Source organism: Anomaloglossus baeobatrachus, chromosome 4, assembly GCF_048569485.1.
Source record: "Anomaloglossus baeobatrachus isolate aAnoBae1 chromosome 4, aAnoBae1.hap1, whole genome shotgun sequence".
NCBI lineage: Eukaryota > Metazoa > Chordata > Amphibia > Anura > Aromobatidae > Anomaloglossus > Anomaloglossus baeobatrachus.
Genome location: NC_134356.1, coordinates 433,700,392 through 433,725,570, shown reverse-complemented (window position 1 = coordinate 433,725,570; position 25,179 = coordinate 433,700,392). Strand labels below are relative to the sequence as shown.

At 44.2% G+C, this 25,179-nt stretch overlaps 1 protein-coding gene across 1 annotated transcript in view; it reads right to left on the bottom strand.

Moving 5' to 3' along the window:
• Positions 1–14,349: 14,349 nt before the first annotated feature.
• ISL2 (ISL LIM homeobox 2) overlaps positions 14,350–25,179 on the bottom strand; it is a 20,341-nt gene continuing 9,511 nt past the window's right edge. The window contains exons 4-6 of the mRNA XM_075342649.1: positions 22,039–22,316; positions 19,819–19,986; positions 14,350–14,945 (exon numbers count right to left, since the gene is read on the bottom strand). Coding sequence (XP_075198764.1) covers positions 14,829–14,945; positions 19,819–19,986; positions 22,039–22,316 — 563 coding nt within the window. The 3' untranslated portion in view covers positions 14,350–14,828. The remainder of the gene's footprint in view (positions 14,946–19,818; positions 19,987–22,038; positions 22,317–25,179) is intronic.

The following is a 25,179-nucleotide window of genomic DNA, read 5'->3' as shown; positions in this document are numbered from 1 at the left end:
ACACACACGGCACTACCGCCCCCATCATGACAGCCCATACACCGACACTACCTGAATGACGTCACCGCTGACAGCGCGACTCACTTCAGTTGCTCTGTGGAGCTCACAGCGAATGGCGGTGCTCTACGGCCGCTCCTGTCAGCTTCTGATGTAGCAGAACTGAAAGCGTCGTGGGGCATCGTGTGGATTACGTTGGACCTGGAGGGGTATTTGGGGATTAATAAAGTGGTGAAAGGAGGGTGTTTTTTTGTCTTTTATTTCATATATTTCATATAAAGGATTCGGTGTTTGTGTTTATTTACTTTCACTACAGTTTAGTAATAGGGGGGTCTCATAGACACCTGCCATCACTAAGCTAGGACTTAGTGGCAGCTATGGGCTGCCATTAATTCCTTATTACCCCGATTGCCACCACATCAGGGCAATCGGGATCGACCGGGTAGAGTCCCAGGACTGTCGCATCTAATGGATGTGGCATTTCCGGGCGGCTGCTGGCTGATATTTTAGGGCTCGGGGGCTCCCCATAACGTGGGACTCCCCATCCTAAGAATACCAGCCCTTAGCTGTGTGGCTTTACCTTGGCTGGTATCAAAATTGGGGGGACTGCACACCGTTTTTTTTTTTTTTAAATTATTTATTTATTTTACTGCAAGACATAGACTCACCCACTGGCGGCTGTGATTGGTTGCAGTGAGACAGCAGTCACTCAGCATGGGGGCTCGTCTAACTGCAACCAATCATAGGTGCCGGTGGGCGGGGAAAGCAGTGAATACGAGATGGAATAATGAGCGTCCGGCATTTTCAAAACCAGGAGAAGCCGGGGAGCAGTGTGACAGCCGTGCAGCGCCGCGCCGGTGATCGGTCAGTATGAAGGACGGTGAGAGAGAGAGGGAGAGACCGACAGAGAGAGAGAGACCAACCGACAGTCAGAGAGAGAGAGAGAGAATTTTGTACTAACGAGAAAGGAATTTCTACTTCTGAGCATGCTCTGTTGCTAAAAACTGATCCATCACCGGAATCAGTCATTTAATGGATTCTGACGGATTCCAGCGCACATAGGCTTCCAGTATAACCATGACGGATGCCGACGGAATCCTGCGCTGTGCGGTTTTTTTGCCGCTCCAAAAAATGTTACATTCTGCGTTGCTTCGCCCGACTGTCAGTCATTTCACAACTGATCAGTTGCATAGCGGATGCAACGCAAGGTCAGCAGTCACAATCCATCGTTAATATAAGTCTATGGGGAAAAAACTAAAGCTTTGCAGGATTCAGTTGTTTCTCAAAATGACGGATTGTGACTGATGGAAAACAATAGAAGTGTGAACTTAGCTAAAGGTGAAATATATGGTCCAGAGGTCCAGGGTGTTTAGGTTATATGATCACCCGGATATAACGAGAGTAAGGTTGCATTTAGGCTATGTGCGCACCTTGACATGTTTTGTGAACACAAAGATGCAGCGTTTTTGGCCGCAAAAAACACACAAAAACGCACACACGGCAACAACGCAGCGGTAAAAATGCACCGTGTTTTAGTTCATTTTTTACTGCGTTTTGCTGCATTTTTCCAATGCATTGCATGGGTAGAAAAACGCAGAAAAGAATTGACCTGACCATTTTTTTAGCTCAAAAACACAGCCAAACAAAACTGCACTGTGCAGACAACAAAAAATGAAATCTCATAGGCTTTGCTGGGGAAGGAAAGTCATGCAGTTTTGAGCCCAAAAACGCACCACAGAAACGCGGTAAAAATCGACGCGTGTGCACATAGCCTTACACTTACGTCTGACATGTCTGCGTACTGTCTGCTTTTATCTCAGACAGCACATGGGCCCATAGCATTTCACTAATCCATTCATACAACCGTTTTAAAAATGGATACATGTCCGATCTGTGGAACCAGATAATGTTTTATTCTCATCAGTTTTGCAAAACTGTGTAAAAACTGATGCGACGGATCTAGTAAAAAACGGATCCGTTTTTTTTTGTTTGTTTGTTTTTTTATGCTGAAACACGCAGGCACTACCGCACGCATCATCACCGCACATGCAGGCACTACCGCACGCATCATCACCGCACACGCAGGCACTACCGCATGCATCATCACATCACCGCACACGCAGGCACTACCGCACGCATCATCACCGCACAAGCAGGCACTACCGCATGCATCATCACCGCACACGCAGGCACTACCGCACGCATCATCACCGCACACGCAGGAACTACCGCACGCATCATCACCGCACACGCAGGCACTACCGCACGCATCATCACAGCACACACCCTGGCACTACCGCCCCCATCATTACCACACACCCCGGCACTACCGCACGCATCATCACCACACACACACCGGCACTACCTCAGTGACGCGATTCACTTCAGTTGCTGCGTGGAGCTGATAGAGAGCGGCAGTGTTCTACTGCCGCTCCTGTCAGCTTCATGTAGCAGAGCTGAAATAGTCGTGGTACCTCTGTGGATTACATTGGACCTGGAGGGGCATTTGGGGATTTTAATAAAATCATGAAAGAGGGTGTTTTTTTGTCTTTTATTCCAAATAAAATATTTTTTTTGGGTGTGTTTATTTACTTTCACTTACAGGTTAATTATTGAGGGTGTCTCATAGACGCCTGCCATGATTAACCCCTTATTACCCCGATTGCCACCTGACCAGGGCAATTTGGGATTAGCCGGGTAGAGTCCCAGGACTGATGCATCTAATGGATGCGGCAATTCTGGGAGGCCGTTGGCTGATATTTTTAGGCTGGGGGGCTCCCCATAACGTGGAGCTCCCCATCCTGAGAATACCAGCCTTCAGCCGTGTGGCTTTATCTTGGCTGGCATCAAAATTGGGGGGACCGCATGCTGTTTTTTTTTAATTATTTATTTATTTATTTTACTGCAAGATATGGACCCGCCCACCGGTGGCTGTGATTGGTTGCAGTGAGACAGCTGTCACTCAGCGTGGGGGCGTGTCTGACTGCAACCAATCATAGGCGCCGGTGGGCGGGGGAAGCAGTGAATACGAGATTGAATAATGGGCAGCCGGCATTTTCAAATCAGGAGAAGCCGCCAGAGCTTTGTGACAGCCGTGCAGTGCCGCACAGGTGATCGGTGAGTGGGTGAGAGTGAGTGAATGAGTCAGTGAGTCAGTCCGTGAGTAAGTGAGTCAGTGAGTGAGAGAGAGTGAGTGAGTGATTGATTTTCTGACAAGCAATGAATTTACAGTATATCACTTCTGGGCATGCTCAGAATTAAAAACCTAATACGGTACATGCTTCCGGTATTTGAAGCATGCCACCGTATCCGGCTCGCATAGACTTTCATTATGCACCATGCCGCACAGCGCCGCACCCGGCGCTATGCAGTTTTTTGCCACTGGCAAAAAACGTTCCTCTCTGCATCCTGTGCGGCCGCCGGAGTGACCATTTTTGCCGCTTCCAGCAAAAACCGGATCAAGCGCAAGTACATGCGGCACAATCCAGCGCTAATAAAAGTCTATGAGGAAAAAACGCACCTGGCGGCAAAAAAAACAGATGCGTTTTTCCCGCAAAGCGCCAGATTTTGCTGCACAGCAAAAACCTGATGTGTAAACATACCCTTACCTGTCTCCAGTGCTGCTGTTGCTTCTGGTTCCGCGGTGAGTGCAGTGAATATTCCTGAGCATAATGAGCAGAACCCGGAATCAACAGCAGTGCTGGAGACAGGTAAGTATAAAAATTATTTTTTTAAGTGACGTGTTTTCTCTGGTATATATCACATGGATCACATCAGTGTGCAGTCCGTGTGACACCCATGTTGCCAGCAGAAATGGACATCACCATGTGGAGCACACGCATACACACAGCCCATGTGAAAGAAGGGAATTTTGTTACTTACCGTAAATTCCTTTTCTTCTAGCTCTTATTGGGAGACCCAGACGATTGGGGGTATAGCTACTGCCCTCCGGAGGCCACACAAAGCACTACACTAAAAAGTGCAAGGCCCCTCCCCTTCTGGCTATACCCCCCCGTGGTATCACGGGTTCTCCAGTTTTAGTGCCAAAGCAAGAAGGAGGAAGCCAATAACTGGTTTAAACAAATTAACTCCGAGTAACGTCGGAGAACTGAAAACCATTCAACATGAACAACATGTGTACCCGCAAACAACAAAAAAATCCCGAAGGACAACAGGGCGGGTGCTGGGTCTCCCAATAAGAGCTAGAAGAAAAGGAATTTACGGTAAGTAACAAAATTCCCTTCTTCTTCAGCGCTCTATTGGGAGACCCAGACGATTGGGACGTCCAAAAGCTGTCCCAGGGTGGGTAAAGAAATACCTCATGTTAGAGCTGCAAAACAGCCCTCCCCTACGGGGATGTCACTGCCGCCTGCAGGACTCTTCTACCTAAGCTGGCATCCGCCGAAGCATAGGTATGCACCTGATAATGTTTGGTGAAAGTGTGCAGACTCGACCAGGTAGCTGCCTGGCAGACCTGTTGAGCCGAAGCCTGGTGCCGCAAAGCCCAGGACGCACCCACGGCTCTGGTTGAGTGGGCTTTTAGCCCTGAAGGAACCGGAAGTCCAGCAGAACGGTAGGCTTCCAGAATTGGTTCTTTGATCCATCGAGCCAGGGTGGCTTTAGAAGCCTGCAACCCCTTGCGCTGGCCAGCGACAAGGACAAAAAGTGCATCTGAACGGCGGATGGGCGCCGTGCGAGAAATGTAGATTCTGAGTGCTCTCACCAGATCTAGCGAACGTAAGTCTTTCTCATACCGGTGAACCGGATGAGGACAAAAGGAAGGCAAGGATATATCCTGATTAAGATGAAACGAGGATACGACCTTAGGGAGAAACTCCGGAATGGGGCGCAGCACTACCTTGTCCTGGTGGAACACCAGGAACGGAGCCTTGGATGACAGAGCTGCCAGCTCAGACACTCGCCGAAGCGATGTGATCGCAACAAGAAACGCCACTTTCTGTGACAGGCGAGAAAAGGCAACGTCCTTTAGAGGCTCGAAGGGCGGCTTTTGCAGAGCAACTAGTACTCTGTTCAGATCCCATGGATCTAACGGCCGCTTGTACGGGGGCACAATATGACAGACCCCCTGTAGGAACGTGCGCACCTTAGGAAGACGTGCTAGACGCTTCTGAAAAAACACAGATAATGCCGAGACTTGTCCTTTAAGGGAGCTGAGCGACAAGCCCTTTTCCAACCCCGATTGCAGGAAGGAAAGAAAGGTGGGCAATGCAAATGGCCAAGGGGATACTCTCTGTGCAGAGCACCAGGATAAGAAAATCTTCCACGTTCTGTGGTAGATCTTAGCAGACGTTGACTTCCTAGCTTGTCTCATTGTGGCTACGACTCTTTGAGATAAACCTGCGGACGCTAGGATCCAGGACTCAATGGCCACACAGTCAGGTTCAGGGCCGCAGAATTCTGATGGAAAAACGGCCCTTGGGACAGTAAGTCTGGTCGGTCTGGCAGTGACCACGGTCGCCCTACCGTGAGATGCCACAGATCCGGATACCACGATCTCCTCGGCCAGTCTGGGGCGACGAGTAAGACGCGGCTGCAATCGGATCTGATCTTGCGTAACACTCTGGGCAAGAGTGCCAGAGGTGGGAAGACGTATGGGAGCCGGAACTGCGACCAATCTTGAACCAAGGCGTCTGCCGCCAGAGCTCTTTGATCGCGCGACCTCGCCATGAATGCCGGGACCTTGTTGTTGTGCCGGGACGCCATTAGGTCGACGTCCGGCACTCCCCATCGGCGACAGATTTCCTGAAACACGTCCGGGTGAAGGGACCATTCCCCTGCGTCCATGCCCTGGCGACTGAGGAAGTCTGCTTCCCAGTTTTCTACGCCCGGGATGTGAACCGCGGATATGGTGGATGCTGTGTCCTCCACCCACATTAGAATGCGCCGGACTTCTTGGAAGGCTTGCCGACTGCGCGTCCCTCCTTGGTGGTTGATGTATGCCACCGCTGTGGAGTTGTCCGACTGGATTCGGATCTGCTTTCCTTCCAGCCACTGTTGGAAGGCTAGTAGGGCAAGATACACTGCCCTGATCTCCAGAACATTGATCTGAAGGGTGGACTCCTGTGGAGTCCACGTCCCCTGAGCCCTGTGGTGTAGAAACACTGCTCCCCACCCTGACAGACTCGCATCTGTCGTGACCACTGCCCAGGATGGGGGCAGGAAGGATCTTCCCTGAGACAATGAGGTTGGCAGGAGCCACCATTGTAGAGAGTCCTTGGCCGTCTGGGAAAGAGAGACTTTCCTGTCCAGGGACGTTGACTTCCCGTCCCATTGGCGGAGAATGTCCCATTGAAGTGGGCGCAGATGAAACTGCGCAAAGGGAACTGCTTCCATGGCTGCCACCATCTTCCCGAGGAAGTGCATGAGGCGCCGTAAGGGGTGCGACTGGCCCTGAAGGAGGGATTGCACCCCTGTCTGTAGGGCCCGCTGCTTGTTCAACGGAAGCTTCACTCTCGCTGCTCGAGTATGGAACTCCATGCCAAGATACGTTAGTGACTGTGACGGCGACAGATTCGACTTTGGAAAGTTGATGATCCATCCGAACGTCTGTAGAGTCTCCAGCGTAGCAAGTAGACTGAGTTGGCATGCCTCTTGAGAGGGTGCCTTGACAAGTAGATCGTCTAGGTAAGGGATCACCGAGTGTCCCTGAGAGTGCAAGACTGCTACCACCGCCGCCATGACCTTGGTGAAGACCCGGGGGGCTGTCGCCAGGCCGAATGGCAGAGCTACGAACTGAAGATGGTCGTTTCCTATCACAAAACGTAGAAAACGTTGATGTTCTGTAGCAATTGGCACGTGGAGATAAGCATCTTTGATGTCTATTGAGGCAAGGAAGTCTCCTTGAGACATTGAGGCAACGACAGAGCGGAGGGTTTCCATCCGGAACCGCCTGGCGTGCACATGTTTGTTGAGCAGCTTTAGATCCAGAACAGGACGGAACGAGCCGTCCTTTTTTGGAACCACAAAGAGATTGGAGTAAAACCCTCGCCCTTGTTCCTGAGGCGGTACAGGAACCACTACTCCTTCCGCTCTTAGGGAGTCCACCGCCTGCAGCAGGGCATCTGCTCGGTCTGGATGTGGGGAGGTTCTGAAGAACCGAGCTGGAGGACGAGAACTGAACTCGATTCTGTACCCGCGAGACAAAATGTTTGTCACCCACCGGTCTTTGACCTGTGACATCCAAATGTCGGAAAAGCGGGAGAGCCTGCCCCCGACCGGAGATGCGGAGGGGGGGGGCTGGAAGTCATGAGGTAGCCGCTTTGGAAGCGGTTCCTCCATTTGCTTTCTTGGGGCGTGCGTGAGCCCGCCAGGAATCTGAGACTCTTTGCGTCCTCTGAGTCCCTTTGGACGAGGAGAATTGTGTCTTGCCCGAACCTCGAAAGGACTGAAACTTCTGCTGCCATTTTTTCTGCTGAGGTTTGCTTGATCTGGGCTGGGGTAAGGAAGAGTCTTTACCCTTGGACTGTTTAATGATGTCAGCCAATGGCTCGCCAAACAGTCTATCTCTAGATAAAGGCAGGCTGGTTAAACATTTTTTGGAACCAGCATCTGCTTTCCAGTCCTTTAACCACAAGGCTCTGCGCAAAACTACCGAATTGGCGGACGCCATTGAGGTGCGGCTGGTAGATTCTAGAACCGCATTGATAGCGTAAGACGCAAACGCAGACATCTGCGCGGTAAGGGACGCCACTTGCGGCCCCGCTGGATGTATGATAGCATCCACTTTTGCTAAACCAGCTGAAATAGCTTGGAGTGCCCATACGGCTGCGAATGCTGGAGCAAACGACGCGCCGATAGCTTCATAGACAGATTTTAACCAAAGGTCCATCTGTCTGTCATTGGCATCCTTAAGTGAAGCGCCATCCTCCACTGCAACTATGGATCTAGCTGCAAGCTTGGAAATCGGGGGGTCTACCTTTGGACACTGGGTCCAGCGCTTGACCACATCAGGGGGAAAAGGAAAACGTGTATCCTTAGAACGTTTAGAGAAACGCCTTTCTGGATGAGCGTCGTGTTTCTGGATTGACTCTCTGAAATCAGAGTGATCCAAAAAAGCACTCAATTTACGCTTGGGATATAGGAAACGAAACTTCTCCTGCTCTGCAGCTGCCTCCTCTGCTGAAGGGGCTGGGGGAGAAATATCTAACAGTCTATTGATGGCTGAGATAAGATCGTTTACCATGGCGTCCCCATCCGGGGTATCCAGATTGAGAGGGGTTCCAGGATAAGACTCCTGATCACTCTCTTCAGACGCATCACAGAGCGACTGATTGCGCTGAGACCCTGAACAGTGTGATGACGTTGAGGGTCTTTCCCAGCGAGCTCGCTTAGGGTGGCTGGGGCCATCATCTGAGTCATAATACTCAGCCTGGGAAGCCGGGGACCCCCTTGCAGTCTGGATTAAATCCAACTGAGGGGGATTGGAGGACAGAGACCTCGCCGTGTCCATAGACTGAGCCCCAGGCATGGATTGCAAAGATTCAAGGATTTTTGTCATAGTCACAGACATTCTATCAGCAAAAACTGTAAAGTCTGTCCCTGACACCGGGGCAGGACTTACAAGCGTCTCAGCCTGGGTCACTACCTCTCCGGACTCCGGCTGGCGAAGCAGCACCGGATCTGAGCATTGCACACAATGGGGGTCTTTGGAACTTGCTGGTAGAGCAGCCCCACATGCAGCACACGCAGTGTACACAGCCCTAGCCTTGGCAGCCTTGCGTTTTGTGGATGACATGTTGCTGCCTCCTCAGAGCGATCTGGGGTATCCAGCCAGGAAGCGACCTCACAGTGCAAGAAATAAATAAATATATATATCTGGTGACACAGTACACCAATACACACTGAGGCACTAGAGGGGCCAGCTGAAATGCCGCTTACCGCCCGCTTAAGAGCGGGTGTGTGGTGTCCAAAAGCCCCCTAGTCCAGGTCTCCCAGAGCCTTGCGTCCTTCCTCCAGCCAGACCGCACGTGTAATGGCTGCCGGCGTCCTGGAGAGGAGGGGGGGCGGGCCCTGGGCGTTCCTGACTAAGAGCGGGAAGCCTGCTCCCCTCTGTGCCTAGTGAGAGGGCTGGAGCATGTAAATCAGGCTCCAGCCCTCGTCGCTGCCGTGAAACAGCGTCTCTCCCCTACCCTGATTGACAGGGTGGGGGCGGGAACGAAGCGGCACTAGGCCGCAAAAGCCGGGGACTGGATTTATAAACGCCGCCGCCGTAAAAGCGCGGTCGGCGTGTCCCCGGCGCACTACAAGTCACAGCAGCGCCGCCGGTCCAGTGGGGGTCGGCGCTGCGTTCCCACAACACAAAAGTCCCCCAGTAAACTGCAGGAACACCAACTCCATCGTTACGGTCCCCGGCGCACTACAACACCCAGCCAGCCCGGAGTGTGTCTGCGCCTGCCGGGGACACAGAGTACCTGTATGATGCAGGGCCATGTCCCCGATTGTACTCCTGCTCCGAATCCATCAGGTGCTATGGGTCTGTGGATGGAGCCCGGCGTCAGAGCTTAGAGGCCGGCAGGATCCCACTTCCACAGAGCCCTACAAGGGGATGTGGAAGGAAAACAGCATGTGGGGCTCCAGCCCCTGTACCAGCAATAGGTACCTCAACCTTACAACACCATCCACGGGTGAGAAGGGAGCATGCTGGGGGCCCTATATGGGCCCTCTTTTCTTCCATCCGAAATAGTCAGCAGCTACTGCTGACTAAAATCTGTGGAGCTATGCGTGGATGTCTGACCTCCTTCGCACAAAGCTTGAAAACTGGAGAACCCGTGATACCACGGGGGGGTATAGCCAGAAGGGGAGGGGCCTTGCACTTTTTAGTGTAGTGCTTTGTGTGGCCTCCGGAGGGCAGTAGCTATACCCCCAATCGTCTGGGTCTCCCAATAGAGCGCTGAAGAAACACAGACGTATAATCAAACCCATTGAATTTAATGGGTCCATGTCTCCGGTACGTATGGAAACAGACACCAGACATACTGGAAACACGGAAGTGTGAAGGAGGCCTTATACAAAGTTTTACCATGGGTGCTTATTTAATTCTTAAAGTGTAACTGTTGTTTTAATTTTTATTTCATAAATCAATAGTATACATGAAAATAAGCCACTTCGTAACATATTTTATCAGACACATTTGCTTCTTTCTCTACCAGAATTGATCAGTTATTCTCAAACTTCTCAATTCTGAGGTAAAATCTGTATTCAGTGAAGACTTTCCCATTACTGAGATAGGAGTTGGCCGATGCTATGGATACAATTCTATGAAGAATGGAGTAGGGAGGAGCTGTGGGCAGAGGGAGGAGCTACAGGCAGAGGGAGGAGCTACAGGCAGAGGGAGGAGCTACAGGCAGAGCTCCTCCCTCCTCTCCCTTCTATCTAGATATAATCTCATCAGTCACATCTGCCATCTCCTATCTCAGTAATGGGAAAGTCTTCACTGAATACAGATTTTACTTCAGAATTGAGAATTTTGATACTGACCAATTCTGGCAGAGAAAGAAGCAGATTTGTCTGATAAGATATATTACAAAGTTGCTTATTTTCATGTGTACTATTTATTTATGAAGTCAAATTTTAAACAAAGGTTACGCTTTACAGCATTTAGAAAGATAAAAAAAGCTGACTGACTAATTCTCAGTTAACTCTCATTTAGTAGCCAGGAATCTGCAGAAACTCAATTTCCTTGTAAAAGCCAAACAATGCAAAGCTTTTAATGAAACACAATTGCGAAACTAATTTTGAACCCCTCTGACCTCGCCCCCAAAAACTCTCCCAAAAATAAAAAATAGCTATAAAAGGGTTTGAAAAACATTGAGCCTTTTTTTTTTCCTTTTTCAGAAAAAAACAACAGCCCTGACCATGATTTGTGTCAGATATTGCAACTCACCCTCATTGGAATGGAAACCGAGAGCCAAGATGCAATTCCATACACAAACCATGGTCAAGTGTTACTGAAAGAGGGCAGCCATGTTTTTTTAGTCCTAAAAAACCCACAAAATGCCTGTTTACACCATGCACAGGCGCTCATTTATACACACCTTCCAACCTGCTGGTTTTCTATCATCTCCCTTCTCTGCTCTATGAAGCCAGAGCTGTCAATCAAAGAAGAGGAGGGGGGATAAAGGGGAAACAAGTAAGTGGAAGATGCATATTTATTAATATCCCCGCCATGATGCACTGGTCGGCTGTACTTGCTTTGAACACTCATTCTATACTGACAGACGGTCTTTATCTTAGGTAACTATGTTATACCATAACCTAAATCACAGGTGAACCAGGAAACATAAAGCGTCTACTCTTTCCTTTATGCACTGAAATGTTATTCATTTGAGCCTACCGATATAAATCCCTATAGGTTTTACTCTGAAATGTTGGCGATATTCAGAGAAAACAAAATTTGAAAAGTTGTCTGTGGACTGTGATTCTCAAATGACTAGTCCAAGAGGCGGGGCCCCGGCATCTCCTCCTGCACTGCACCTGTAGACGACAGGTCTCTCTTTGCATCTGCACATAGGGAGAGAGCTGTCAAACTCTGTGAGCTGGGACAGAGAACCTGCCTAGGTCTAGCCATCCAAAACGCTTTGACCTCAGCCGGCTTGCAAGGTACGTTTCCTCTGAAATGACGCAATGTGTCACAGCAAAACATACTAAGCAACAAATAGAAATGCATAAATATCACACAATGGTTCTCATGTAATAGAAAACACCAGCCATAGATATACTTTCATGTTCTGAAGGGAGTCCTCGGGGTGCTTTCACACTGCGTTCCTCTTACCGTTCAGTGGTCCCGTTGGGGCTTCCGTCTGAAAACCAGAACAATGGGATTCAGACTTATGCACCAACAGAGCCACTGACTATAATGAGTCATTGTGTGCTCTGTAGTGCACCATTTTCGGGGGTATATGCTTAATGGAGGTGGACAACCAGTTGCAGTCTACTACATCTGGGTGTCCACCTCCAATAAGAAGCATATCCCTGAAAATGGTGCACGACTGAGCACATGGTAACTCCATCTGAAACACTATAGGCTGCAGACGCGTCAATCCAAATCCTGTTTTATGGGGGGTTTGGACAGAAGCCATGATGCGACCACTGAACAAGGAGAGGAATGCAGCATGAAAGCACATTTACAGCCGCATACACACTAGTCTAAGGGGTGCTTCACACACAGCGAGATCGCTACTGAGATCGCTGCTGAGTCACGTTTTTTGTGACCTCATTAGCGATCTCGCTGTGTGTGACACTGAGCAGCGATCTGGCCCCTGCTGTGAGATCGCTGCTCGTTACACACAGCCCTGGTTCGTTTTTTTATTGTTGCTCTCCCGCTGATAAGCACACATCGCTGTGTGTGACAGCGAGAGAGCAACAATCCTGAATGTGAAGGGAGCAGGAGCCGGCGTCTGACAGCCTGCGGTAAGCTGTAACTAAGGTAAACATCGGGTAACCATGGTGGTTACCCGATATTTACCTTCGTTACCAGCCTCCGCAGCTCTCACACTGCCGGTGCCGGCTCCTGCTCCCTGCACACACAGCTAAGCGGTGTGCGCTGGTAACTAATGTAAACATCGGGTAACCATACCCGATGTTTACCTTAGTTACCAGTGTCCGCAGCTTCCAGACGCCGGCTCCGTGCAAGCGCAGCGTCGCTTACACGTCGCTGCTGGCTGGGGGCTGATCACTGGTCGCTGGTGAGATCTGCCTGTTTGACAGCTCACCAGCGACCATGTAGCGATGCAGCAGCGATCCTGACCAGGTCAGATCGCTGGTCGGATCGCTGCTGCATCGCTAAAGTGTGAAGGCACCCTAAGGCTACGGCTAAGGCTACGTTCAGACTAGCGATTAAATTTGCAGAGGTGACTCGCTCCGTGAAAGGTGACTCGCATAGTAGAAGGGTGCAGGAGCTGCCAACGATTTACATACACTAGTCTAGACTAATGCAGGCCATGATTGTGCTCACACAAACTTGAGGTTCATGTGGAAAGCGGCCCATGTGCACAAGCACCTAGGGTAAAATTGGTACGTCCATTGCGCACATAAAGATTGTATGAACTTATCCTGGTGTTGATAAAAATAGGCCATTTCAACCTATGGAATCCTTACTGTACTTTGCGTGACATTTACCAAAACATTATTTTTGCGGATTCATTACAGAACGTTATTATCTGAAAAGAAGTAAGCCGTGTTTAAAATTTTCAACCAATAATCGCTTATCTATAAACAATACCATCCTTAAAAATAATTCCTAAATACTCAAATACTCCCAGAACACTTGTTTTCATTCTGCTGGCATCACTTGAACAAGTCTGAATGACCATTACTACCAGTATGGTTACAATGCGCATGCCTGTTCAACCATCAATCCACCTCCACTCCTCTTATCGAACAAGCATGGCCAATTTATGGGTATAGATGTCTTTTTTTTATTTTTATATATATATATATATATATATATATATATATATATAGACAGATAGATAGATAGATAGATAGATAGATAGATATAGATAATATATATATATTTTTGTGTGTGTGTGTGTGTGTATATATATATACATATATATATATTTGTATATATAGATATCACTGTAAGCATTTCCCCTAACTGCGACACAGACTATCTCAGAATGTAATCCTTCAATCTTCTGCCATATCGCTGACATATACTAGAAGATGTCATGCGTAGACATAAATGAGTTAAAACCCTTACCGACAGAATAAAGTGGGCATAGAGCTCTTCTGAGCGCTGTGCCAATTTTGACATTACTATATATCTACTCCTCTGAGCTATATCACTGGGGCACCTTTACTAATACCGACACTGGTAAAAGAACATTTTTGTAAATAGATATGCCCAGAACAATGTGAAAAGAATGGCTCAATTTCCCAATACAATGATACTTTAAGGCCACGTTCAGTATTTAGTCAGTATTTTACATCAGTATTTTTAATCCAAAACCAGGACTGTAACAATCAGAGGAAAAGTAAAATAGAAATACGTCACCACTTTTGTATTTTTTACCCACTCCTGGTTTTGGCTACAAATAGTAAACGTGGCCTAATAGGTGTAGGTTTAGGTAGTGGGTGCTTGATAAATGTGTCCTAAAGGTCTCCAAGTAATATGTGACTACAATGCACATGAAAGCTTCTGACAATGTCACATCAGAAGACGTATAAAAGGAAGTCTTCAGTAGCCAGAACCCTTAATTTCTCAAGATTTCACCAGAATTGTTTTGTGTGTTTTATGTATTTTGTTCCTTCGGATAACACATTTCTAGGTAATATAACGTGCCTCTATCTCTAGCCAAGTTCATGTTATAATAGGAGACATCAGAGCTTCTGAATATTTTTTATTAACATTTCATTACTGTGTTTTTGACAATAAATATTAATAACTTACTTTTGTTCGATAATAAAGTCCTCGATCCACAAGATAAATTACCAAGATCACCAAATGTCTCAACATTTGATATGTATAAATATTTCTAAGTCCAATAAGTTTAGGTAAGAAGACAGGGTCTCAGCCAGTCGAACACTGCAAGGCAGATGATACTTTCCCTAGTGGAAGATCTACTACCGGATAAGAGTCATCCTCCTCTGAGATGAGTTGTGGGTGAGACCAGTTCAAAAAAGAACCATAAATTCCTGTTTTCTTCCCAAATCCTTGTAAAAAGTTGGAAATGTGCAGGTTCCAGACTGATGCACAGCCCCGAAGATAAGGAGGAGGTTCCTGCAGAATGAGTGCTTGTGGTTTGTTCTCTGGAGTGTCAAGGGGTATCATGCAGGGTCCATGCTGCTCAGTCCCAGTGTGAAGATTTTCACGTTTCCACAGGGCTGGGGACCATGCTGTTGGGGGTGTCAGGAAGCTGAGAGGACAAGGAGGTGACATCACTCCCCGAAGAGTTACCCAGAGAACCTGATTCTGAGAACGATACCTAGAATATGGTGGAATAACCGCAATCAGTAGGAAACACTTGAAGAATTTAGAACAACACTATGCAAAAAGTGGCAAAACATAGTTAGGGTATGTGCAAACAATGTCTTTTAGGTGTTTGTTGGCATTCTTCCCGTCGTTTTTACTGTGCCAGCATCTTTTTTTTTTAGGATTTCAACTTTAAATAACAAGTGGCTTCTAAGCTTAAAGAAAATATCACACTTTTTGTAACCACTCCCAGCTTTCGAAACCTAAATAGGTTAGAAGACGTAACAAAATATGTATTAGGGAACATATGTATTATGTTGATAATTTGTAGGATTTTTTTTAACTAAATGTGAAAGAGACTGTATGCACATACCGTTATATAAATTCTGTATAGCAGTGGCTGGATGGCATTAGCGATATAAGTACACTAACGTCCTGCTCGCTACGCTATTTGTGTAACCACTACCTCCTGTAAACTCGTTCACTGAATATATACATTGTTACTTCATGCACTGTAACTTACATTTAACCTATCATAAGTTATTATAACAAATAAGTTACAAGTTAATACAGAAAATAACCAATAATAGTAACAACTAGATAAAAGTAGAGAAAATATTGTGTAGATTGTATGAAATTAATCCCCCAATGTTGCTTAAGTTCCAAATGAAACTTTTGCTGAATTTTTAAAACTTAATTTAGTAAATAAATTAAAAAAAGGCAATGCATCAATTTGTTCCTGTAGTGAACACCAATGATTCTGTTTTCACTGTGATACAGTTGGGATATAATCCTCAGAGTAGCTGCTTCCAGACACAGCATGAGTTTTACCTACTGAATGATATGTATTTTCTTTTGCATATTCCACAGCACTGCACACAGACGGCAATCACTGATCTATTCACTGACATTAATCCTTGACCTGGCAGGACTTACATTCTACAAAATCAGGATCACTATAGCTTTGTTATATGACTGATTAACAGGATGTAAAAACCAGTGACACATACAATTACTATATCGTACTATATATTATGGTCTTGTCATCATTGACCCATATTCACTAATCCAAATATCGGCAAAAGATGCTACATAGTGCAAGTGGACTGTAGTAATCATTTACAGTTACTATTATTATAAAATAGTTTTACAGTTAATTTCTGGAACTGAATACATTATATAACCTATGTACAATATAACATATCTGTTGGACATTAAGAAGACGTGTTGATATGATACATATATATATAGACAGTCCACACTACTGCAGATGTACTAGTTAGATATTATAATCAAGTTCCACTGTTGAAGAACAGATTTTTTACTTAAATGCATGTATTTTTGGCTAAAAATCATTCTTGTATATGGGTTTCATTACACATTTTGCACTATTTGCCTTTTCTAGCCTTTGTGTTGCACTGTTATTGACAGCTGCAAAGTTAAAGGGAACCTGTCAGGTCAGATAACACTATTAACCTGCAGATATAGGGTTAATCTGCAGGTTAATAGCATTAGAAAGATGCCCGACTGCCGTACTGAAAGCGCAGCACCTGGGAGAAAGTGAACTTTATTCCTCCTGGGAGCCGCTGGCTTTCAGTCATAGAGGCATGCCGACATGGCTACTGTCAGTACATTGTGATTGACAGCTGTAACCATGCCCTGACTCTGTGACTTGCAGCCAGTACTGTACTGATGCACTGCTAAGCTGGCTATTCATCAAAGTGCAGGGGCTTGCTCTATACGTGAAAGGCCTGGGGTATCATTAACCCCATATCTGCCAGTTAATTGGGTTATCTGACGTGACAGGTTATTTCTAACTGAGAATCTGTCAGTGTGCTCATTCTGACTGTCCAATGGTAGAGTTTGGAACTCTTTTATCTATCTTTTTGTTTCCTCTCAGCTAATTTATAACCATAGATCACATCAAAGTTAAAGGGAGTATGTCAGCAGGTTTTTGCTATGTAAGCTGAAGACCGCATGCTGTAAGGGTTAACACATAGAATTCAGGGCTGCCTGTCTGGTCAAAGTTCTATCTATTGTTTATTTGCTATGCTCATTTAAGCAGCAGGACCCTTATCATTGCTGGGGCTACAATGTCATCCGCAGAGCAGTTCGACCGCCCCCTGCTGTGACTGACACCTCATTGTCAATGTACAATCTCTACACAAGGCCTGGTGAGGGCAGGGGAAGCTCTCTCAGCTCTGTTACATGACTAAATCTAAAAACTGATTGTGTTAGAACGGTTGCAGCCAGTAATCTAAGTGATACATCATTGGATTCTTTGCCTCAGTTATGCTAGTCTCAGATGACATATCAAAAATCTACTGACAAATGCCCTTTAAGGGTACCTTCACACTTAGCGATGCAGCAGCGATCCGACCAGCGATCTGACCTGGTCAGGATCGCTGCTGCATCGCTACATGGTCGCTGGTGAGCTGTCAAACAGGCAGATCTCACCAGCGACCAGTGAACAGCCCCCAGCCAGCAGCGACGTGCAAGCGACGCTGCGCTTGCACGGAGCCGCCGTCTGGAAGCTGCGGAGACTGGTAACTAAGGTAAACATCGGGTATGGTTACCCGATGTTTACATTAGTTACCAGTGTGAGCAGGGAGCAGGGAGCCGCGCACACTGAGCGCTGGCTCCTTGCTCTCCTAGCTACAGTACACATCGGGTTAATTAACCCGATGTGTAATGCAGCTACATGTGCAGAGAGCAGGGAGCCGCGCACACTGAGCGCTGGCTCCTTGCTCTCCTAGCTGCTGTACACATCGGGTTAATTAACCCGATGTGTACAGCAGCTACATGTGCAGAGAGCCGGAGCCGGCAGCACAGGCAGCGTGAGAGCTGCAGAGGCTGGTAACTAAGGTAAATATCGGGTAACCACCTTGGTTACCCGATGTTTATCTTGGATACAGCTTACCTCAGCTGTCAGACGCCGGCTCCTGCTCCCTGCTCGCTTCATTTGTCGCTCTCTTGCTGTCACACACAGCGATCTGTGTGTCACAGCAGGAGAGCGGCTTTGAAGAAAACGAACCAGGGCTGTGTGTAACGAGCAGCGATCTCGCAGCAGGGGCCAGATCGCTGCTCAGTGTCACACACAGCGAGATCGCTAATGAGGTCACTGCTGCGTCACAAAAAGCGTGACTCAGCAGCGATCTCGGCAGCGAGCTCGCTGTGTGTGAAGCACCCCTAAGTGTGCAGGAAACAAAAAATCGGTATGTGCCAAACGGTGCAAATTTTGTTATGGAATTGAATTGCAAAAATTATTTTTAGCCTCAAACACATGCACTTAAGAAAAAAAAAATCCCTGCAGAACTCACCGGCCATGTGCTGTATATACAATACAGCACATAGATCATATGCTACTGAACAATACCGAAAGTGATTATATTTGTGGTACAAGGTACATGGGACCTGCATACATACAGTGCTCAAGTCAATGCGTATTATTTACCTAATCAAGAATGGAATAATTTCATATCTAAATTCCACTTCTGAATGATCTAATTTCTATTCAGACTCTAGAACATTTTAGTAGCCTAGTACACATATCGAGTCCAGTAATAATGTACATAGGGTGTAGAGAAATTTTCCCATCATATTCATATATTTCAGCCTTCTCACCATTAGTACATATACTATACCAGCTTCTCATTATATTCCTGCCTTGTCACTGTTAGTACATATACTATACTATACTATACCAGCTTCTCATTATATTCCTGCCTTGTCACTGTTAGTACATATACTATACTATACTATACCAGCTTCTCATTATATTCCTGCCTTGTCACTGTTAGTACATATACTATACTATACCAGCTTCCTATTATATCCTTATATTACTGCCTTCTCACTATTAGGACATATGTTTTACTATTCTATACCAGTTTCCCATTATATCCATATATTCCTGCCTTCTCATCGTTAGCACACATCATTTAGTATACGATACTAGCTTCCCATTATATCCATATATCCCTGCCTTTTCACTATTAGGACATATACTGTATTTTCCTATACTATACCAGCTTCCCACTATATCCATATATACCTGCTTTCTCACCGTTAGTATATACTATACCAGCTTCCCACTATATCTATATATCCCTGCTTTCTCACCGTTAGTATATACTATACTATACCAGCTTCCCGCTATATCCATATATCCCTGCCTTCTCACCCTTAGCACACATCTTATACCATACTATACCAGCTTCCCACTATATCCATATATCCCTGCCGTCTCACCGTTAGTATATACTATACCAGCTTCCCACTATATTCATATATCCCTGCCTTCTCACCCTTAGCACACATCTTATACCATACTATACCAGCTTCCCACTATATCCATATATCCCTGCCGTCTCACCGTTAGTATATACTATACTATACCAGGTTCCCACTATATCCATATATCCCTTCTGTCTCACCGTTAGTATATACTATACTATACCAGGTTCCCACTATATCCATATATCCCTGCCGTCTCACCGTTAGTATATACTATATTATACCAGCTTCCCACTATATCCATATATCCCTGCCTTCTCACCGTTAGTATATACTATATGATACCAGCTTCCCATTATATCCATATATCCCTGCCTTCTGACCGTTAGTATATACTATACCAGCTTCCCACTATATCCATATATCCCTGCCTTCTGACCGTTAGTATATACTATACCAGCTTCCCACTATATCCATATATCCCTGCCTTCTGACCGTTAGTATATACTATACCAGCTTCCCACTATATCCATATATCCCTGCCTTCTGACCGTTAGTATATACTATACCAGCTTCCCACTATATCCATATATCCCTGCCTTCTGACCGTTAGCACACATATTATACCATACTATACCAGTTTTCCTCACCAGCTGTTGAAATGCAGGTTGGTCCAAGTCGCTCTGCAATGCAAAGTCACTGAGTGCTTTCCATGGAGGTTGGTAGGTCTGTACTTCCACCGCAGCGCCCTGTACAGCACTGTCATGGCGGATGGGACTTCCTGCTACCAGGGGTGTGCCAGTTAACCCTTGAAGGCTCTGCAGAAATGATTACATTATTAACAGGGGACATTTTACAGGATTGAAGTTCAAGTTAAAAAGGGAAAAAATAAAAGTATCATATTAAAAGCCCTTTTATAATAAATCTGAAAATGTTTCAATAGTAAGTACACTAAGACATCTTAGCTTTATGATAGTCACAGTATGGTGCGGCATATTCTTAAAACTTGCTTTTCAAATACAGCCCCATCTTGAGCCTCCGTCCCCAGACAGTAGCCAATGTGACGGATTTCACTTCTTGCATAGGGACCCCACATTTTTTGTATACAGAATTGGCATTATATGTTACATTTTTCTGTTTAATAAAAAATAAAATTGTTGACGATGAATTCAGTCTCCCCAGAAGCAGCACTATCTGTTATACAGCACTATCTGTTATACACATTAGTTGGATTCATTATGCTACAACTGGTTTTAACTCCACATCTTAAGACATGGCGATTTTGCTTAATTTTTATTGCACTTTAAAAATAAAATTGTGAAAGACGGAAAAAAAAATTCAGTGCAAACAGCAAATAATATTTCTGTTTGGAAATTTTCCTCTATTTTGTCTCACAGATACTGTATAATACTGACATTTCTCCATTCAAACAGCTCTTGAAATATTTCCTTTCTTCAAAGAGGACCTGTCATTTCTCCTGACTTGTCCGGTTTACTAAATATTTCTTTTCCCAAATAAATAATTTTCTGAGCATGTTTTGTCCAAAATCATTTGGAAATGTGTGAATAAATTGACAACTGCCCATTACCATTCTTCCTGTCGGTAGTGCGTTTTCCTGCACAGTCTGACACCTTCCAAATAGTGTCAGACAATAGAGGCACACTCGATTGACACTGAGAATGGCAAAGCCCAGATTTCAATTTATTGATACATTTCCAGAAGGAATAATGGATTGGTGCAATGTAGAGATTAGAATAAAATTTTGTAGCGCCATGTCAGTAGTCCATGTACCCCAGAGCAGAGCCTTGTGAACCTTCCATATCTGCCAGAAGCACTGATTGATTAACAAGGTAATAATCAATGCACAGATAATGCCTACTAATAAGAAGAGGGGCCGGGGATGCCGAAAGGAAGAGAAGCTTGGTAGTACCCTGCTCCTGCGGCCATGGACTAGGCTCCTGTGAATCTTTTTGCTCAACTATAGTACAATGAACAGTTCTTAAAACAAAAAGAGGCTGTGAAATAGTAGAATTTACTTAAATATATATCTCAGGAGAACTAACGAAATGTAGCAATAACACAAGTACAATATTTAGGTGTGATAATGATGCCAATCCCAAGGGATTGGAAAATAGGAAAAATGGATGGATGAACAACAGGCGCTGCAACACAGGATCTGAACCGAGAAAATTAAGTTTATGTAACTATACGTTTCGGGGACGGTCCATCCCATTACAAGGGATCGGCATCATTATCTGATCTGCATCATTATAAACTAGGTGTGACTGATCTATTATTGCAATAATTTTGTATACCTTCGGCTCAGAATATGACACTTCAAGTAGATAGAAGCAATGCCGCCCATCAGGACAGCATGTGGGACCATCTATATACCGATCTACACATATACAGATATCCTTGATAAATGCGTAATGCCGAAACATTGGACTATATCTGTTTACTTCATATTGGTGAATCAATAAATTACAATTTGCTTCTATCTACTTGAAATGTACGAAATTATTGCACTTTATTATATTCCTTTGAGCATGAAAAAAAATGTCATTTTATTGAGGGTGAGTCTTATTAAGCCTACTTATGGGTCTATTATTGCAGTTCGCTATTGAACAGACCAGCAAATACTACATCATTTTGGTCAGATAAGTGAAATAAAAACTTAAAAAAAAAATCTGTATTTTCATTATTTATACTACATGACCCTTCTTTAGATAAGCAGTTGTGAACATCTCAATAAAAAGTAAGTTCCTTTAAAAACTTAGCAAGCTAAAATATCCCCGGCACTTCAAGGATGACCAGACTCTTGTCATTCTAGCACTATTATTACCAATAAATTCAAGTGCTTCTCTTACAGTTTTGTCACTGAGTTGCTGTTGCTGCTGAAGTTGTTTCATGAGGATGGATTTCTTCTTGTCTTTACAGCGCTTATTCTGAAACCAGACCCGGATCACCCTAGGGCTGAGACCCGTCATCTCAACAAGCTGTTCCTTCATCAAGGCATCTGGTCTGGGGTTGGCGGCGTAGCACGTCCGTAGCGTGTGGAGCTGCTTCTCATTCAGAACTGTCCGTACTCTTGTGGTCTTTTCTGTCTGCTTGTGGATGTGAGACCTAAGTGACGATCTACCATTGTCTAGCACAAAGATAAAGAAAGACTGTGACTATAACATACTGAAGATGAGTGAGATCAGAGGAAAATCTGTTTATTACATTGATGGCACTGCTTATTAACACCGGTGTACAATCCAACTAATTTACCAGAACATCAAATTTGATAATATTAAAAAGACCCTCATGACAATGATAAACTATGTTTATTCCCATAAGAGAGGGCTATCCCATATACACCACATATTGTTTTATGAAAATAATCAAGTAGAGTGGCACAGATACAGTATGTGCCTGACTATTCCACAAATGACGGTGCGATCAGCTGCACCATAGCATATACAGTACATGTAATGTATAACCCAAATCTCAAGAGCTAACCTATCAAGGGAATGACCAAATGGAAGAAGATCATGGATAATTAGCGAACTGAGTAATCTGGGTGGCTAAAAGATCTATTGTGATTCTTATTCCTCCTCTGGGCAGCGTTACATTATGATTTATGAATATAACGAATAGGATGGATACAGTATTTGTAACGAGGAGTCATCAGGGACGTCAGTGTCATGTAAGGTACACTGATGAGAGAACATAATACACTGAGGAAGGATGGAGATGTGGCCATTGGTTTCAGTATTCCTTCCTCTGTATAGGGTTAACATACAGATCATTGGTAAAATCTGGAAGCTTACGCACTACTGGAGAGACGTCTTGAGGTCATAGGGCACTTATTTTTATATTCATAAATTAGATACAGAAAGAAATTGATGCGTGGATGATACCATGATGCCAGCTGGACTGTAACCGCATGGAGCTGATGATTACATTTTTCATGGTGTCGGCCATTTCTATGTAAGGGAATACCCCATGCAACTCAGACACATTGGTTATAGTTAATGCCTGGGACAGAGAATGCCTTTTTCATGCTTTGCCCTCTTAGGCATAGACCATGCTGTATTACTATTACCAGCCGTGACCTTTGCCACCTATTTCAATACCCTTCTGATTTGCCAATTTATTTCATTTATAACCACATACCTACGAAATACAACAAACGGGTCACAAGGATTATCCTACCTATGTGATGAGTGTATTCTCTATTCTCCTGTGGGAGATATATATCTATATATATATATAGATATATATATATATATATATATATATATATATATATATATATATATATATATATATATATATATATATATATACTTATTACTAATAAACATGGATTTTGGACCATCAACTGCCTCCTTCCCTATCAGGATGGAGCAACACCGTCTGGAAATTGTAAAACAAAGAACATTCTAAGTGCTCCATATAGATTATTCTCAAGAAGAAGGATGTATGAACTAAAGTGGCATCCACAACTTAGACATTGGTGACACATAAATGTTTGACGGCTGAAGGTCCTACCTCTGAAACACACTCCAGAAAAAAAGACCCTCCCATCCCCCCTGCTTAATGCCACAACCATTATACATGAAAAGGAGCCATCAAATAACTTCAATGGGCATTGTGAACACATCAGGGACACTGTTCACATCGCACAAACTGTCTGACCATAGAGGTTTACTAAATATTGGATTGGAAAAAAATCGGCATCAGAAGTAGACTTGGGTAAACTGCATTTATTTTTTGGGGACATTTTTGGATATTATCTTCATTAGTTTTTTATAACATGCATCCCTATTATTTGTAGTTCTTGGTCCATTGGCATATAATATACATGAATTCAGATACATAAATGGGTAAATAATCACTTATAACTCTCCATTTATGTTGTTAATTCTTGTAGGCATTACTAAAAAATGATATTTATGAGAAATAAAATAGCAGTAGTGCCTTGTCTATGGGAAGAGTCCGACAGTGCAGCTTAGAACCATTTCCCATGTAAAGTGCCATGGAATAAATGGTGCTATAATAATAATAATAAATAATAATTCAGCAAATGAGAAGATTCTTAAAAGAAAAAAAAAAACACAAACAAAAAAAGCATAATCTAAAATGAGTGGTTTCTTAAACAAAAAACCCCAAACACAAACAAAAAATATCATAATCTACAATGTGCATTTTTTTAATCAAAAACAAAAAAAACACACAAAAAATGCATAATCCAAAATGAGCTGTTACTTAAAAAAAACGCATAAAAAAAAGCATTATCTATTAACTAATCTCATAAAAGCAATTTAATTATTAAAATCCATAAGACCCCTTTAAGTCACCAAATTATGCAAAGAATGTAATGTGATTAACCCCTTCTTAACATGATTTACACGTATGTCATATCTGGTGCAGGTGTATATAGTGGTCTCTGGAGCAGATGCTGGCTGTAGTATACAGCTAACGTCTGTATTTGTTGTCATCAGTGTTATCTCAGATAGTTTAACCCCATAATTCATGGATTAAAATGATTGTAGGTTTAAGTCCCCTAATGGGAATAAATAAAAATGTTAAAGACAGGTAAAAAAAAAAAAAAAAAAAAAAGGAATCAACCAAAAATGTAAAATTAAAAACTTCCTTTTTCCATGGTACATAAAATCGAAAAAAAACATAATGGGTCATGTCCACAAGAGTGAAAACTGTTAAATTATGTTAATTATCCCACATTGTAAAAAGAATTAAAATAAATGTGAGAATTGCCATTATACGGTTAATTTATGGTTAATATGTTTAAAAAGTTGAACGAAGCACTAAAAAGTACTAGATAAAATACAAATCACTTTGAAAACAAAAAGGCGTCATAAAACTCATAATAATAATAATAATACAAACTTGGTATCAGTGTAATTGTATTTTCCATATACTACATTTTTACCTAATTGTGAATACCATAAAACAAATATTTTTATGTTTTTTTTGCTGTTTTCAAGTATCATCACATGGTA